The sequence below is a fragment of the Maniola hyperantus genome, chromosome 16, assembly GCF_902806685.2.
Source record: "Maniola hyperantus chromosome 16, iAphHyp1.2, whole genome shotgun sequence".
Lineage (NCBI taxonomy): Eukaryota > Metazoa > Arthropoda > Insecta > Lepidoptera > Nymphalidae > Maniola > Maniola hyperantus.
The window spans coordinates 2952073-2965366 of record NC_048551.1 but is presented as its reverse complement, the minus strand read 5'-3'; the positions used below and the strand labels follow the sequence as shown (position 1 = coordinate 2965366).

General features: G+C 37.9%; 1 protein-coding gene across 1 annotated transcript in view; it reads right to left on the bottom strand.

Annotated features, from left to right (window-relative positions):
- Positions 1-12791, bottom strand: part of LOC117989596 (uncharacterized) — a 37426-nt gene extending 24635 nt beyond the window's left edge. The window contains exons 1-12 of the mRNA XM_069503934.1: positions 12612-12791; positions 10230-10399; positions 9561-9721; positions 8724-9139; positions 7765-7988; positions 6906-7008; positions 5944-6071; positions 5140-5430; positions 3903-4190; positions 2575-3074; positions 1872-2055; positions 760-955 (exon numbers count right to left, since the gene is read on the bottom strand). Of these exons, the coding sequence (XP_069360035.1) occupies positions 760-955; positions 1872-2055; positions 2575-3074; positions 3903-4190; positions 5140-5430; positions 5944-6071; positions 6906-7008; positions 7765-7988; positions 8724-9139; positions 9561-9721; positions 10230-10399; positions 12612-12654 (2704 nt within the window). The 5' untranslated portion in view covers positions 12655-12791. The remainder of the gene's footprint in view (positions 1-759; positions 956-1871; positions 2056-2574; positions 3075-3902; positions 4191-5139; positions 5431-5943; positions 6072-6905; positions 7009-7764; positions 7989-8723; positions 9140-9560; positions 9722-10229; positions 10400-12611) is intronic.
- Positions 12792-13294: the final 503 nt, after the last annotated feature.

Here is a 13294-nt window from a genome sequence, read left to right as displayed (position 1 = left end):
TAATAAAAACTAAAAAACTGATTACGGAGGCATTCTAATTGGCTTAAAATAATTAACAGACCGTTCAAAACAAGCCATTTGATTAAAAACTTTTTTATATTAATAGCCCTGACTCGTACACTAGCAAACCTAGAGAAGGTATTTTAGAAGTCAGATACAGGTATTTGGCAAATAAGAAATAAAAAGAAGAAACACGGTAAAAAATAAAAAGGTAGCGCAAGACAGTAGCGTGTGGAAGTCCCTACAAGAGGTGTTTATCAAGCTGTGGGCATCTGTAGGTTGACGATGACGATGTTAGGAGAAAGAATAAAAATAACAAGTAGTAATTTAAAAAAAGAAAAATACGACTGCTCTGCCATATTGTTTTTTTATTCAAAAAACTATAGCCAGACTAGCTGATGCCCGCGACTTCGTACGCGTGGATTTAGGTTGTAAAGATCCCGTGGGAACTCTTTAATTTTCCGGGATAAAAAGATCTTACTCTCCAGGTCTTAAACTATACCCATGCAAAAAATCACGTCGATCCGTTGCTCTTTTGCGACGTGATTGAAGGACAAACCAACAAATCAATAAACCAACAAACCAACAAACGAACACATTTCGCATTTATAATATGGGTAGTGATGTGTCACTGATGATGTAAGGATTCTAACGATATAGCAGAACCTAGAAGCTCACATACATACATACAAGCATGAACCTTGAAAACAGTAGGTACACTTTTTTTGGGCAGTCATGTGATATTAAAAGAGTACAAACCAGGAGCTCTACACCAGGTAGTCGAGGGTGTGTCAGTAACTGCACTGAACGCTTCGATGCGCCAACGTTTGGACTCGTAGCAGTTGGGGAAATGACGTATGGTCATCTGAGTTATTGTTTCATTGTTCGAACACCCGTTGTCTTGGTAGTACATTATATTGAGGTACTGGATCTCTCCATTTTTGTTCACACCTGCCTATGGAAATATAATTACAATTTCGTAATTTTGTCAGCCTAGTGATGGAGCCGTGATAGTCCAATCGTTAAGATTCAGATTGGTCTTCTATTCATTCAGAGGTTCTAGAATTTGATCGTGCGAGGCCCGACACGCACCTCTCTTTTCGGAGTTTTATGCGTTTGAAAAAATTAAATCAGTAAAAAATTTTAGGCCGCAGCGCTATACGAGCTGAATTGCAGTGAGTTAAGCACTGAGCGTCAGCGACACGCCTTTCTAATATGAAAAGTAGTAGAAGCTATTTATATTGTCATATTTAGAATTCTAGGATCGGTCCGAGAACTATACCTACGGCTACCGAATAACTTTTATCTTTCCTGAGAGAGAGAGAGAGAGAGAGAGAGAGATATATATATATAAGAAATACGCTATTGAGAGGCGTTTATCTAGGCCGCAGCGTTATGTGGGTTGAATTGTATTTTATTACGTTCGTTACAAATAGTTGCTATTTATTTAACCGTCTTCGTGAAGTGATTTTTCTGTACCTGGAAAGTGGGAGGTACAGTCAAGTATTCTGTAATATAACTATTACAACATAAAATATATCGGTAGACCTACTACCGCTACCGTACTATATGTAACGCGTAAAATTTAACTCCTCACGCGACATTTCAACTTTTTGTTGGAAACTTCGTGTCAAAAGTATGAGTTTAGTCCTTATTTTAAGGGTAAACCGTACTTTTGAGATGACAGTTGAAGCATAGAGTTAAAATGGTGCGTGAGGAGTCATTTTGTATGGACTATACAAAAAACTTGGTATCGTAGACCGACGATATATTTATTTTATTATTGTGCTTGAAAGGAATTCATTGGAACTCTATCAAATAGAGAAATTCCAGAAATATTAATAATATGAAATATGTTTTATTATCCTTACTTCGAATTTGCAATATGTGGGGGCCCTTTTCCCAACAACTCTCATATTATCTTCTATAGGTAGAATGAATCTGCATGTTTTTCCTTGGATACGTGTCACAATAGCAGCCGCGCAAGCGATTTGAGCAGATCTGGTTATTTTGCCTCCGTATGCCCCACCTACTCTTCTTACTATGACATTTACACTGAAACAAAAACCGGTCAAGTGCGAGTTGGACTCCCACATAAAGGGTTCCGTACCATCGTACAAGAAATAACACTTTTTTTGCAATATAACCCCACATTCAAGTTTTCCGGAATTTTCCCTATACTTGTCTATAAATAAATATTGCTGTCTGCCAAATTTCATGATTGCAGGTCAACGGGAAGTAGGTACCTATAAGTTTTGATTCTTTTGGCGGGTCTTGACAGAGAGACAGACAACAAAATATGCTCCTATAAGGGTTCCTTTTTTCTCTAGATTCGGAACCCTAAAAACAAGATTTCAACATTTTCGACATTCTACCACAGAACAGCGAGATACCGTCATGAAAGTTGACATCCATAAGTGGTAGACATCAAATCTACTCTACTACACGAAACGTTTTTGCTCGACGTTTCTGATACAAACCGCTAAGGTGAAGGAGGAGGTAATTATGACCTTACGACTGGCGAATACACTAAATTACTTAAAATCTTATCACAATTTGTATTTTGGAATTTACCTATTCACAGGAACATTTAGGCATTTGGCTACAGCAATATTAGTCAAATCTAGCCATTGCGTCGACGAGAACACATCTAAGCCATCTTCCGTGGGTCTAGCGACACACGTCTGCGGTTCCATGTAGTAATGATATTGCGTTTCAAAAACCAATTCATCACTAATCACTGCTTTAGTATCATTACCGACATCAGTCGGTGCAATGATTACATCAGATGTTACTCTTTTATCTATATCTGGTGATGACAAAACGTTTTTTACAGTTAGTAAAGGTGTTCTAGGAGACGCTGTTTCATATTTAACTTTTACCAATTTAGCTGCACGGTTGGCAACCTTTTCTCTATTAGCTACTATGATTGCAACTGGTTGTCCATGAAATTTTACTTCTTTAGAGCATAAGATCTCTTCTTTTGATTGTATGATTGGAATTTCGGTTGGAGTGAAGTTATTCTCCCCTGGTATGTCTTTGGCCGTATAAAATGCTGTGACACCTTGAATCGTCTACAAAAATAAAACATTAGGTTTCAAATTTACTTATTACCTAAGAAATAATTTAATCCACACTTTACTTACAAATATTATTTTAAATACGAAAGTGTATCTGTCTGTCTGTCAATTTAAAAACACTTAAATCCACGTGGATGAAGTTGCGGGCATCACATATTTGTTACAGAGCTAGATATGTATGTAGGTTTATTTTTATCCCGGAAAATCAAACAGTACCCACGGAATTTTAGGAAAAGCTGAATAGGCGGATGAAGCTACGGGCATTATCTACGGGCGGATCAACTAGTAATATCTATATATTTCGATATAATTTCACAGTTAGAATTATATTTAACATGGATATAGGTGGCCTGTAGGCTGTAGGTGTGCCTGGTTTTCAAAGAACCAAGAAATAACATTTTCTTTTCTCTACGTTCTTAGAAATTCTTTTCTTCTTTCAATTCTATTTGGTCATGTTTTTAAAAGTCTATATACCTAATTGCCGTGATAGCCTAGTGACGTAGGCCTTCTAAACAGAGGTCGGGGGTTCGATCCCGGGCACGCACCTCTAACTTTTCGGAATAATGTGTGTTTTAAGTAATTAAATATCACTTGCTTTAACGGTGAAGGAAAACATCATGAGGAAACCTGCATACTTAAGAGTTCTCCATAATGTTCTCAAAGGTGTGTGAAGTCTACCAATCCGCACATACGACTACAGACTATATATAGACTACGGCCAAAACCCTTTCACTCTGAGAGGAGACCCGTGGCTCTGTAGTGAGCTGGCGATGGGATGATCATGATGATACCTAATTGTAGATGTTTTTTTTAAATACTTACAAAAGCTTCAGAAGTATCAAAACCGGCCATAACGCTGCCGGGCATAACATCAGCAGTAACAAAGGCTCCATACACTTCGTCTGTTTGACTTGGCAAGTCATTTGCGAATGTGGCCTCCCCGCTACACTGGAGCAATCCTTCTAATTTGGGCACGGGTTTGTTCAGCGGCCATATTGTTTCGTCTGTGTCATATGTTTGCGTCCCTTTCGAAGTTTGTCGTTTGATCACTCCGCCGCCCGAACGGTATTTTTCATTTAATTTGCCTTCAGGGCACAGACTTAAAACCGCCTGCAATGAAATATGTAGGTCTGTTCATGTGATCAGTACCCTTATTATAAATGCAAAAGTGTGTTTGTTTGTTAGTTTATTGGTTTATTGGTTTGTTGTTGCGACGGTGCACCGGATTGACGTAATTTTTTGCATGGGTATAGATAAAGACCTGGAGAGTGACATAGGCTACTTTTTATCCCGAAAAATCAAAGAGTTCCCACGGAATTTTTCAAATATGACATAGACACCCGCTAAAGGATTTTGAAAATTCAACCCCTAAGGGTTAAAATAGGGGTTCGAAGCTTGTGTAGTTCACACGGACGAAGCCGCGAGCGTAAGCTAGTAATACATAATTGAATATCTTAGTGCTAATAAATTTTACGAGACATTTCACCGCGACTATAAAGTTACACTAAAAACCAGGAAATATAATTACGTAATTAAAAAAACTAAAAACCCGACTGCTAATAAATAGTAACTGGTAACTGACAAGCAAAAAACAAGCTTTGCATTCTATAAAATAGAAATTGATAAGGTTTATGACATAAATATTAAAAAACTAGCTGCCCTGGCGAACTACGTTCTGCCTAACAGTCGATTCAAATTTTTTAAATACTTCTCTCCGTAAGAACCATCTTCGTACTTCAAGGAATATTATGAAAAAATGAATTAGCGAAATCGGTACAGCTGTTCTCGAGTTTATACACATTTAGTGATTCATTTTTATATTATAGAAGATTTGTGGCAGGCGGAGGCATTACTAGCCAACTACCTACTTAGGATTTACTTAGGACTCGCACCCGCCTGCAAACACTGATTACAGTATCAATTCATTCAGTTTTTGCCCCCCCTGAAATTTTTATTCCGTGCAATCACACCGTTTTGTTCACCAGCTTCTTATTATTTATTTTTTGCTCCATCTTCTATGATCCATCTTTAGCGAAGAAAATTAATAAAGGAGACCAACCTTGTAAAATAGAGCTAGAGCAAGCAATTTTCGATATTGCGCCGATGGTTCCGGCGGTGCTTCAAGGGGATTAATTTCTTCGTGCAAAATTTTCAAAGCCATTTGCAAAGTTTCATCAGTGAAAGGATCTTTGTTGACTAACTGTCCCTCCGTTTTAACAGCGTGAACAAAGTTGGGTGAAATACCGCCAAAGACTATCGTGGCTTTTTCAATAATGTTATCGTTTTGTTTGAATTTGAATAGAATACCAGCGTTGACGATTGCGTGGGCGTTCTGGGATCGAGGCATAATCTGTAATAGCAATATAAACATGAATACAGTACGCGACCGAAAGTAATGTACATCGACCTTTAGAAGGAGATATCAAATTTGTAGAGCACTGTCTATGTCGTTTAGACCGACAAAACGTCATATAGGTATGAGTGACAGAGACAACGCTCTACAAAGCCGAAATATCATTCTAAAGGCCGATGTACATTACTCTAGGCTGCGTACTGTAGGGACCTGTAGGAGAATCAGGGTAACCGACATTGTGCAGTGGGTGGCGAAGCTGAAGTGGCAATGGGCAGGGCACATAGTTCAGAAAACTGATAAACATTTGGGGTCCCAAGGTGCTGGAATGGCTTAGATTATTTTGTTTCGCACACACAACAAACATCACTCAACACACACATTTTGTATCGCATTCGTATTTATCTGTGGAATGCGTACACCCATCCGGGCAAAGCCGGGGCGGACCAACTAGTACACTAGGTATTATAAAACATTGAAGTAGGAATAAAGTATAAAAAAGTACGTACTCACCTTATATGTTTTGATCTTACAAGAACATGATAATGGCGGGAGCACAACGTTTAATATTACTTTTCGTTTCATATTATATTTCAGAAAATCCAATAATGATATTGTGCTTTGCTTGCTGGGAGCTTCAGCTAAAATATATTGTCCAGAATAATAATCCATACTCTAAGGCTGAGATCTATAGAGCGTACCTACTTCGACTTTGCTTAGACTTAACACACTGTTAAAACGGAACAGCGTTATATAGCTGGCATAAATCCATCTCGTTTTAACTGAAACTTAAGTGTGAGCCAAAGAACTTCCATGTACTACTAGTGAGCTAAGTCAAAGTGCGCTCTATAGATCCCATTACGTACGGTCAACTAGTACCCGGCGACTCAGTCGACGACGTCGTCGTGTCACGTGTGTATGCGCACGCAGTCACGACACACACGACACACGACGACTTCGTACGGTGTGGTGTGGTGGACTCTTCCAACCCTTCTTATTCTGAGCGTACCTGTGCTCAATAGTGGGCCGGCGTGGCGATGGGTTGATCATGATGATCTGTCGGCTAAGTTTTCACGGCCAATCTGTTTCACCGATTTTGACGAAATTTGGTGACGGACATAGGCTACTTTTATTCCGGAAAACCTCTCACGGGGTTTCTTAAAAACCTAAATCTACGCGGATGGAGTCGCGGGCATCATCTAGTATGTAGGTAGATACGTATAAGTTGCGATGGGGTTGGCACTTCGATCACATAAAGTGGTAGTAGGTCAGAGTAGGTACTAGGTAGGTACCTACTTTGTTTAAAATAGTTTTTTTTGGGAGAAAGTTGCAACAAGCTTATTTTTTAGAATTTTATGAAAATTCTAAAAAATAAGTCATTTACATTCTAAATGGATAAAAGATATGTTTAAAAAAACCGTAACAATTTTTTTGTTAACAATTATTTATTTATTCGGAAATAAAACCCGTCTTACCTACGGTAATCATCCCTCCAACAGTTTCAAATAGCAAGAAAAGGTCAGACGGGAATTCGTTATTTGCGTGCTTCAAATATAAATTTCCTCCGATAGTACCGATCTGAAAGTAAATAATATATACCTACTTATTGATATTAATCTGAAACCTACTTATATGATATTAATGAAATAAAACTATAGGTACGCGACGCACAGCCCGGTGCGGGATAGTGCGGGTTACGTGCGGGTGTGCGGGATGCCCCCCACCCCATACCCTTATAATAACTAAGCGCTAAAAACCTAAGGCCTGAGCGAGCCCTATAATAACTTCTCTCAATGGTAGGTACATTGAAAAAACAACCATTAGGTAAGTGGTAATAGCCTAATAATTACAACAGCCTCCTTCCTATACGAGGGGTCCAAGGTTCGACCCGGCCACACACTTCTGACTTTCGAAGTTGTGTGTTAAGTTTAAGCAATTCTTTAACGGTGGAAGAAAACATCGTAAAGAAACCAGTTCTCAGTAATGGTCTGGCGTTAGGTTAAGATGATGCGCAAATGAAGCAAAAATAAACATGCGCGGGATTATATTTTTTGAAATGAGTCTTCAATATCCAGCAGCAAAAAAAGATTTTAATCTATGGCATTAAATACTTGATCCCGAAACGATAAAAGATGGCGGTCTTTACAGCTGATATGTTTGGTGGCCATTTTCTCTAAAAAAAGATCTGAATTACTTTTAAGCAATCTTTCAAGTGCACCTAAAGAAGTTTTACTTCAAAAAGCTACAACAAAAGACAAATCCTTAATACGTTGAGCAACTGAAGCTTTAAATTCTTAAGAAGGAATTATGGGCTTAAAATATTTACGTTCTTACATTTCTCACTGGAATATGCGCGACTAAATCCAAATGTCTGTTAAATTCTTTCAAGTAAGCAAAATCTTCGTTTTCCGTGGATAGTTTTGCAAAAATTTCCATCATTTCCGTCAAAGTCATACCAGCTCCTAATATTAGATTTACATCCGTAATGTACCCTTTCAATTCCGCTACACTGAATATATCTATTACGCATTTCGGATATTCAGTTACATGGTACACACCTGAAATTAATTATTCATTAGCCAGCATACTCGAATATCAGTTTAAATTACAGTATGACATAATTTAGAAGTCACTATGGCAAAATTAGCAATTAATACTTCTGAACTGAGACTTTATTACGCCTGTAGAGCGAATAAGATCTTTATACAGACGCGATAAGTTATAAAATTATTTATGCTCAAAACATTTGTAAAAATTAATGATGGTCAATGAACCAATTGTCAGAAGCAGAACCATCCTGAATGGCGTCAAAATGGGGCAATGTTGCTAATTCTTTTGTACCTGCTCCTAAACTAACTGAAACTTCTAAACTGAACTGAATCAACAGGTCTAAATCTCGATCTATGTTTTTTCAAGGGTAGCATTATAGACCCGGCGTTTTACTTAAGAGATTGCTTACAACAGAATTAGCCACGATATCAAATTTTAGTAATATAATTGCTAAAATTGCCGTAGGAAATCTCATATTTTTCGAAATGAGAAGTATCCTATGGTATTCTTCATGTCTTTAACTATATCCATACGAAAAATCACGTGGATCTGTTGCTGTGGGATTTAGGACAAAGGCGTGAAAAATGAAACCTTTTGTATTCTGTGATAAAAGTAGCCTACATTACTCTCCAGGTCTTTAGCCATATCCATCCAAAAATTACATTGATCTATAGCTCAGTTGCAGCGTGCTTAAAAAATACATAAACATACTTTCGCATATGTAATATTAAGAAGAGATTTACCTTGCCCAGTGTTTCCTGCTACCAATTTGTATTCGTCACATTGAGCTATAGTTTTAAATACATCATTTAACTTGAATAACTTAAACCACTTATAATTTGCACCTTTTATAGCAAGCATGTTATTGTTACTCTTTTCTATAACACACCAGTCATCTTCTTTTGCATTCGTTTCGATTACTTTATCATTCCTTTCATTATTATGGTTACAGTTTTCTGTACATCTAACTCCACAGCATTTAAAATTAGCCATTTCTTCTATGTCAACTAGTTTGTTTTTTAAATCATCATCGGCGTCTTTTGCAAAGCTTTTGAAGGCATCAGCTATTGGTCTGTAACCGGTACACCTGCATATGTTGCCAGCAAATGAATTTTCTACTTCCTCTGTACTTATATCCTTATTCTTATCTGTGTATAAACTGAAATAAAAGATTATGATTATGTTCATTACAAAATTAAGATTGATTTTTCACCGCGAATGTGCGAGAAAATTATAACGAGTGTATGTAATGGGAATATCTATCTAATTCCCTTCAACTTGATAGCTTATTTCACCGGACTCTATAATAAAATAAGCTATAGCAATAAAGCCATTGATCAGGTTTCTAAAGCGCAACGCACTTCTGCAGAATAGAGTGGTAACAATTCAAACTCAGCTTTATTTTCTTTGGAATAGCACCAGCAGTAAAACCAAATTCCGTTCTCTCGGCTCACCTCTATGACATAGTAAGTAAAGCTTAAAGTTTAAAATAAGACGCTTTGGCGCGACTCCATTCCACTTTGGAAGTGTGTATCTAAGTTTATAATATTGTTGGATAAGTATAAAAAAGCTGTAGGTACCTATACATATTCATGACCCAACCAGGGGTGCAGTAACCCCACTGGGTTCCGTTAAATTTTGCCAATCTACTCTGAATTTCATGATATCCAATAGTTTTGTTCCCAATGCCTTCAACAGTCGTGATTTCCCAACCATGGCAAGAGAGAACCGATACTAAACACTGGAAATAAAGATAACTTTAATATAATTTAGAAAATTTTATTGTGACGGATAATGTGTACTGATGGGTACCTATACTAAATACTGTGGTGAATTTTACTTCAACCTTTTATCCTGCAATATTTATCAAGAAAATATTATGAGTTATGACAAAAATGTAACCAAGATTTCTGGTTTTGGATTTTAAAATATGATATCTATAATTTTTTATTATAGTATTTTTACCCACACTTCAAGGAAATTTGTAAATAATTTTTAAATACAATATATTATCAAAAATAGTGGAACCGGCAGGATTCAAACCTGCGTCTCCTGGGATCGCGCCCGACGTTCTGACGGCTAAGCTACGGTTCGCTTACTGTCAGTGACGAAGTTTGTTCATTCAGTACTGAAGCGACTGTTAATGCCATCTAGTAGCGACACTTTGCAGTTATCGAAAGTGCCGGCTCCGCAATTTTTGATATGTATTAAAAGTCACGGATGAGCGTGGTCACCGGTCACGTACTTACAGAATTGACAGCAAAAGTTTTCACTTCGTTCATCGGCGGCAAAGCGGCGCGTATTGAAACGATGCAAGCACCACATCCGCCTTCATGGCACATCGCCTTAGTGCCACGCAGATCAGCCACTGTTCTTATGTATTCGTTCAAAGTTACATCCGGACTATATCTGCCGTCAGCTGCAATTTATATTTAACTAGCTCATGCTCGCGACTTCGTCCGTGTGGACTACACAAATTTCAAACCCCTATTTCACCCCCTTAGGGGTTGAATTTTCAAAAATCCTTTCTTAGCGGATGCCTACGTCATAATAGCTATCGGCATGCCAAATTTCAGCTAGATCCGTTCAGTAGTTTGAGCTGTGCGTTAATAGATCAGTCAGTCAGTCAATCACATATAAAAGGAAAAGGTGACTGACTGACTGACTGGCTGAATGACTGACTGATCTATCAACGCATAAGCATAAGCGAGTTTTATATATTTAGACTAGGTAGATGATGCCCGCTATTCGTTAGCGTAAGTTTCGGTTTTTCAAAAATCCCTTGACAAATTTTTGATTTTCTGGGATAAAAAGTAGACTATATCCATCTCCAGGATATAAGCTATCTCTGTACTAAACAGACACGAGTCGCGACTTCTTCGGCGTGGATTTAGATTTTTTCTTTCTGATGTTTTCCGATGTCTTTTAATCCCTGAGCTGAGAGTCCATACTCCTGGCCACCCAAGAGCCGTGAATATAAATAAACGTAAAAATAAAAAACCTTAATGCGCTGTTTACCCAAAATGTTATTTTTTTTGTCAAAGTTCCCGCTATCTGCATTTAAACATTGGAGTACACATTAGACCAATGCGTTTTGGCGAACATGTACATAGCCATTTGGCGTGTGCCAGACGTTGGCTTGGTTGCCAACTTTTTTTTATACAAACATCAAGGGATCATGTTGCTATTTGCAAGCAGCATAAGTATTTCATACTTTAAAACACGTCAAACCAGAGAAAACTTGGCTTATTTAGCTAACACTCCAGGCTAACATAATATAGGATAGTTTTTATCCCGAAAAAAAAAATTGTTTTAGTGTCTGAATAACGGTAAGTATTCTAAAAATAAATTATTCAACAAAATGGATAACTTTCATGTAAGTATCTATACCAAAACTGATTTACAAACCTTTTAGGTAACCGGAAACCTTTATAATTTAAGAGTACCTTTCTAACTCATTTAACTAGATACTTTGAAACACTTTGATTCACTACGAATTACGATGCTGCGTAGTAACCAAATTACGTGTACCTATTCCTAATATTATAAAATTAATTACTGACCCACCCCATATAAAAGGATATAAGTACTATTGGCCGACGCAATTAAATCAGGGATTTAAGATTTTGTATGTGGATTGAATCTAGGTTAGGCCTCTATAACAGGGAGAGGATTCCAAATTTAAATCGTTTATTTAAATTGGGTACTATAATTGTACTCTTGTTAGAAAAGCTCATAGTGACGGGCAACACTGAGGGCAAAAGACCGAGAGGCCGCTCACCAACTAGGTGGTCCGACCAGCTAAAGCAGTCCAGCTGTGGATTTTATCACATTGCGAAAATGGCCACCGACAGAAGCCGATGGAAACATTTAATCCATTCGAGGGCAGGTTGCCAGGACCACGATCTTCAGCAATAAAGGAACGACCGGAGAGAGAGAGAGTACTCTTTTTGTTAGTTGTTGAGTTTGTACTGTTAATAAAAGCTTTTAAAAAAAAAAGTATATGTAGTGACGATAATTTAGTTACGAGGCGAAGCGCGAGGGTTCTAAACGCGGATAACTATTTAATACCTACAATACAATTAGACATTACAATAAGATAAAAATTTCAGAATTTCAGCCCTTCAAGCGAACCCGGGGCGGGAATAGTATAATACTATGTTGAAACAGTTTATTCATTTGTAATATTCATCATCCAAAACATACAAGCTTTAAATCAAAACTTTTGCAGTTGGAATTGTTTCGAGCTTCAATCGCAAATCAATCAGTAGTGTATCCTACAAAGGTGGGTGGAAGTGGGTGGATGAGAGAGGCAGAGGACCGGATGTGGTGATGCAATTTCAGGAAGGCCTATATGTCCAGCAGTAGAGTTTCATACATGGTTTCGCAATTCATAAGTATAAATATTATTAGATACATGCGAAAATTCAGTAAATGCAAAAAGTCTCTGTCAGTTATCTTTTTGCAGCCCATCCTTTTAATCGATCTTGACAAAATTTGTATAGAGATAGCTTGCGTCCTGATAACGGACATAACATGCTACTTTTTATCTCGGAAAATCCTCGGAATTTTCCGTATAAAGTCGCGGGCATCATCTAATAGAGGTTTAAAGTGATTACGTAGGCACTTACCTTCATACTGAATTCCGTTGATTTTAAAAATAACTTTCGTCATTTTCGAAAAATCCAAATCTCTTTCAGATGTTTTTGTTTCTAACTTGTATTACAATAACGCTGTCTATAGTCGTCACATTTATTTGTAGCCCAAATGATGATTTTCACGTATTTTCATGCGTAAAGAGTTTATGCCAATCTGTCTATACCGTTCTAGGACATAATGTGACTTTGCTCTATCAGTATTCATTTATAATGACCACTGGCCAGGGAGTAATAATGATATATTACACCAAATTGAAGTTGTTACACGAATAACTCAACAGAACCATCAATTCAGAGGTACTTTGTATAGGTACCGATTGTGATAAACCCGTCGCCTGCCACTTTACTATCATCATCATCATCATCAGCCTGCGGACGTCCACGGTTGGACATAGGCCTTCCCTAAAGAGCGCCACCACAGTCCACACCCGGTCCTCAGCCTTCCTTCCAGCCACTTCCCGCCAGCCTCTTTATATCATCGGTCCATCGTGCTGGAGGGTGTACCACACTACGCTTGCTTAAACGCGGTCTCCACTCAAGGTCTTTACGGCTCCAACGGCCATCGCCTCTACGACAGGCATGACCTGCCCACTGCCACTTCAGCTTGGTGACCTCGGTTCTCTTGCGGATCTCCTCATTTCGGATCTTATCCCTCA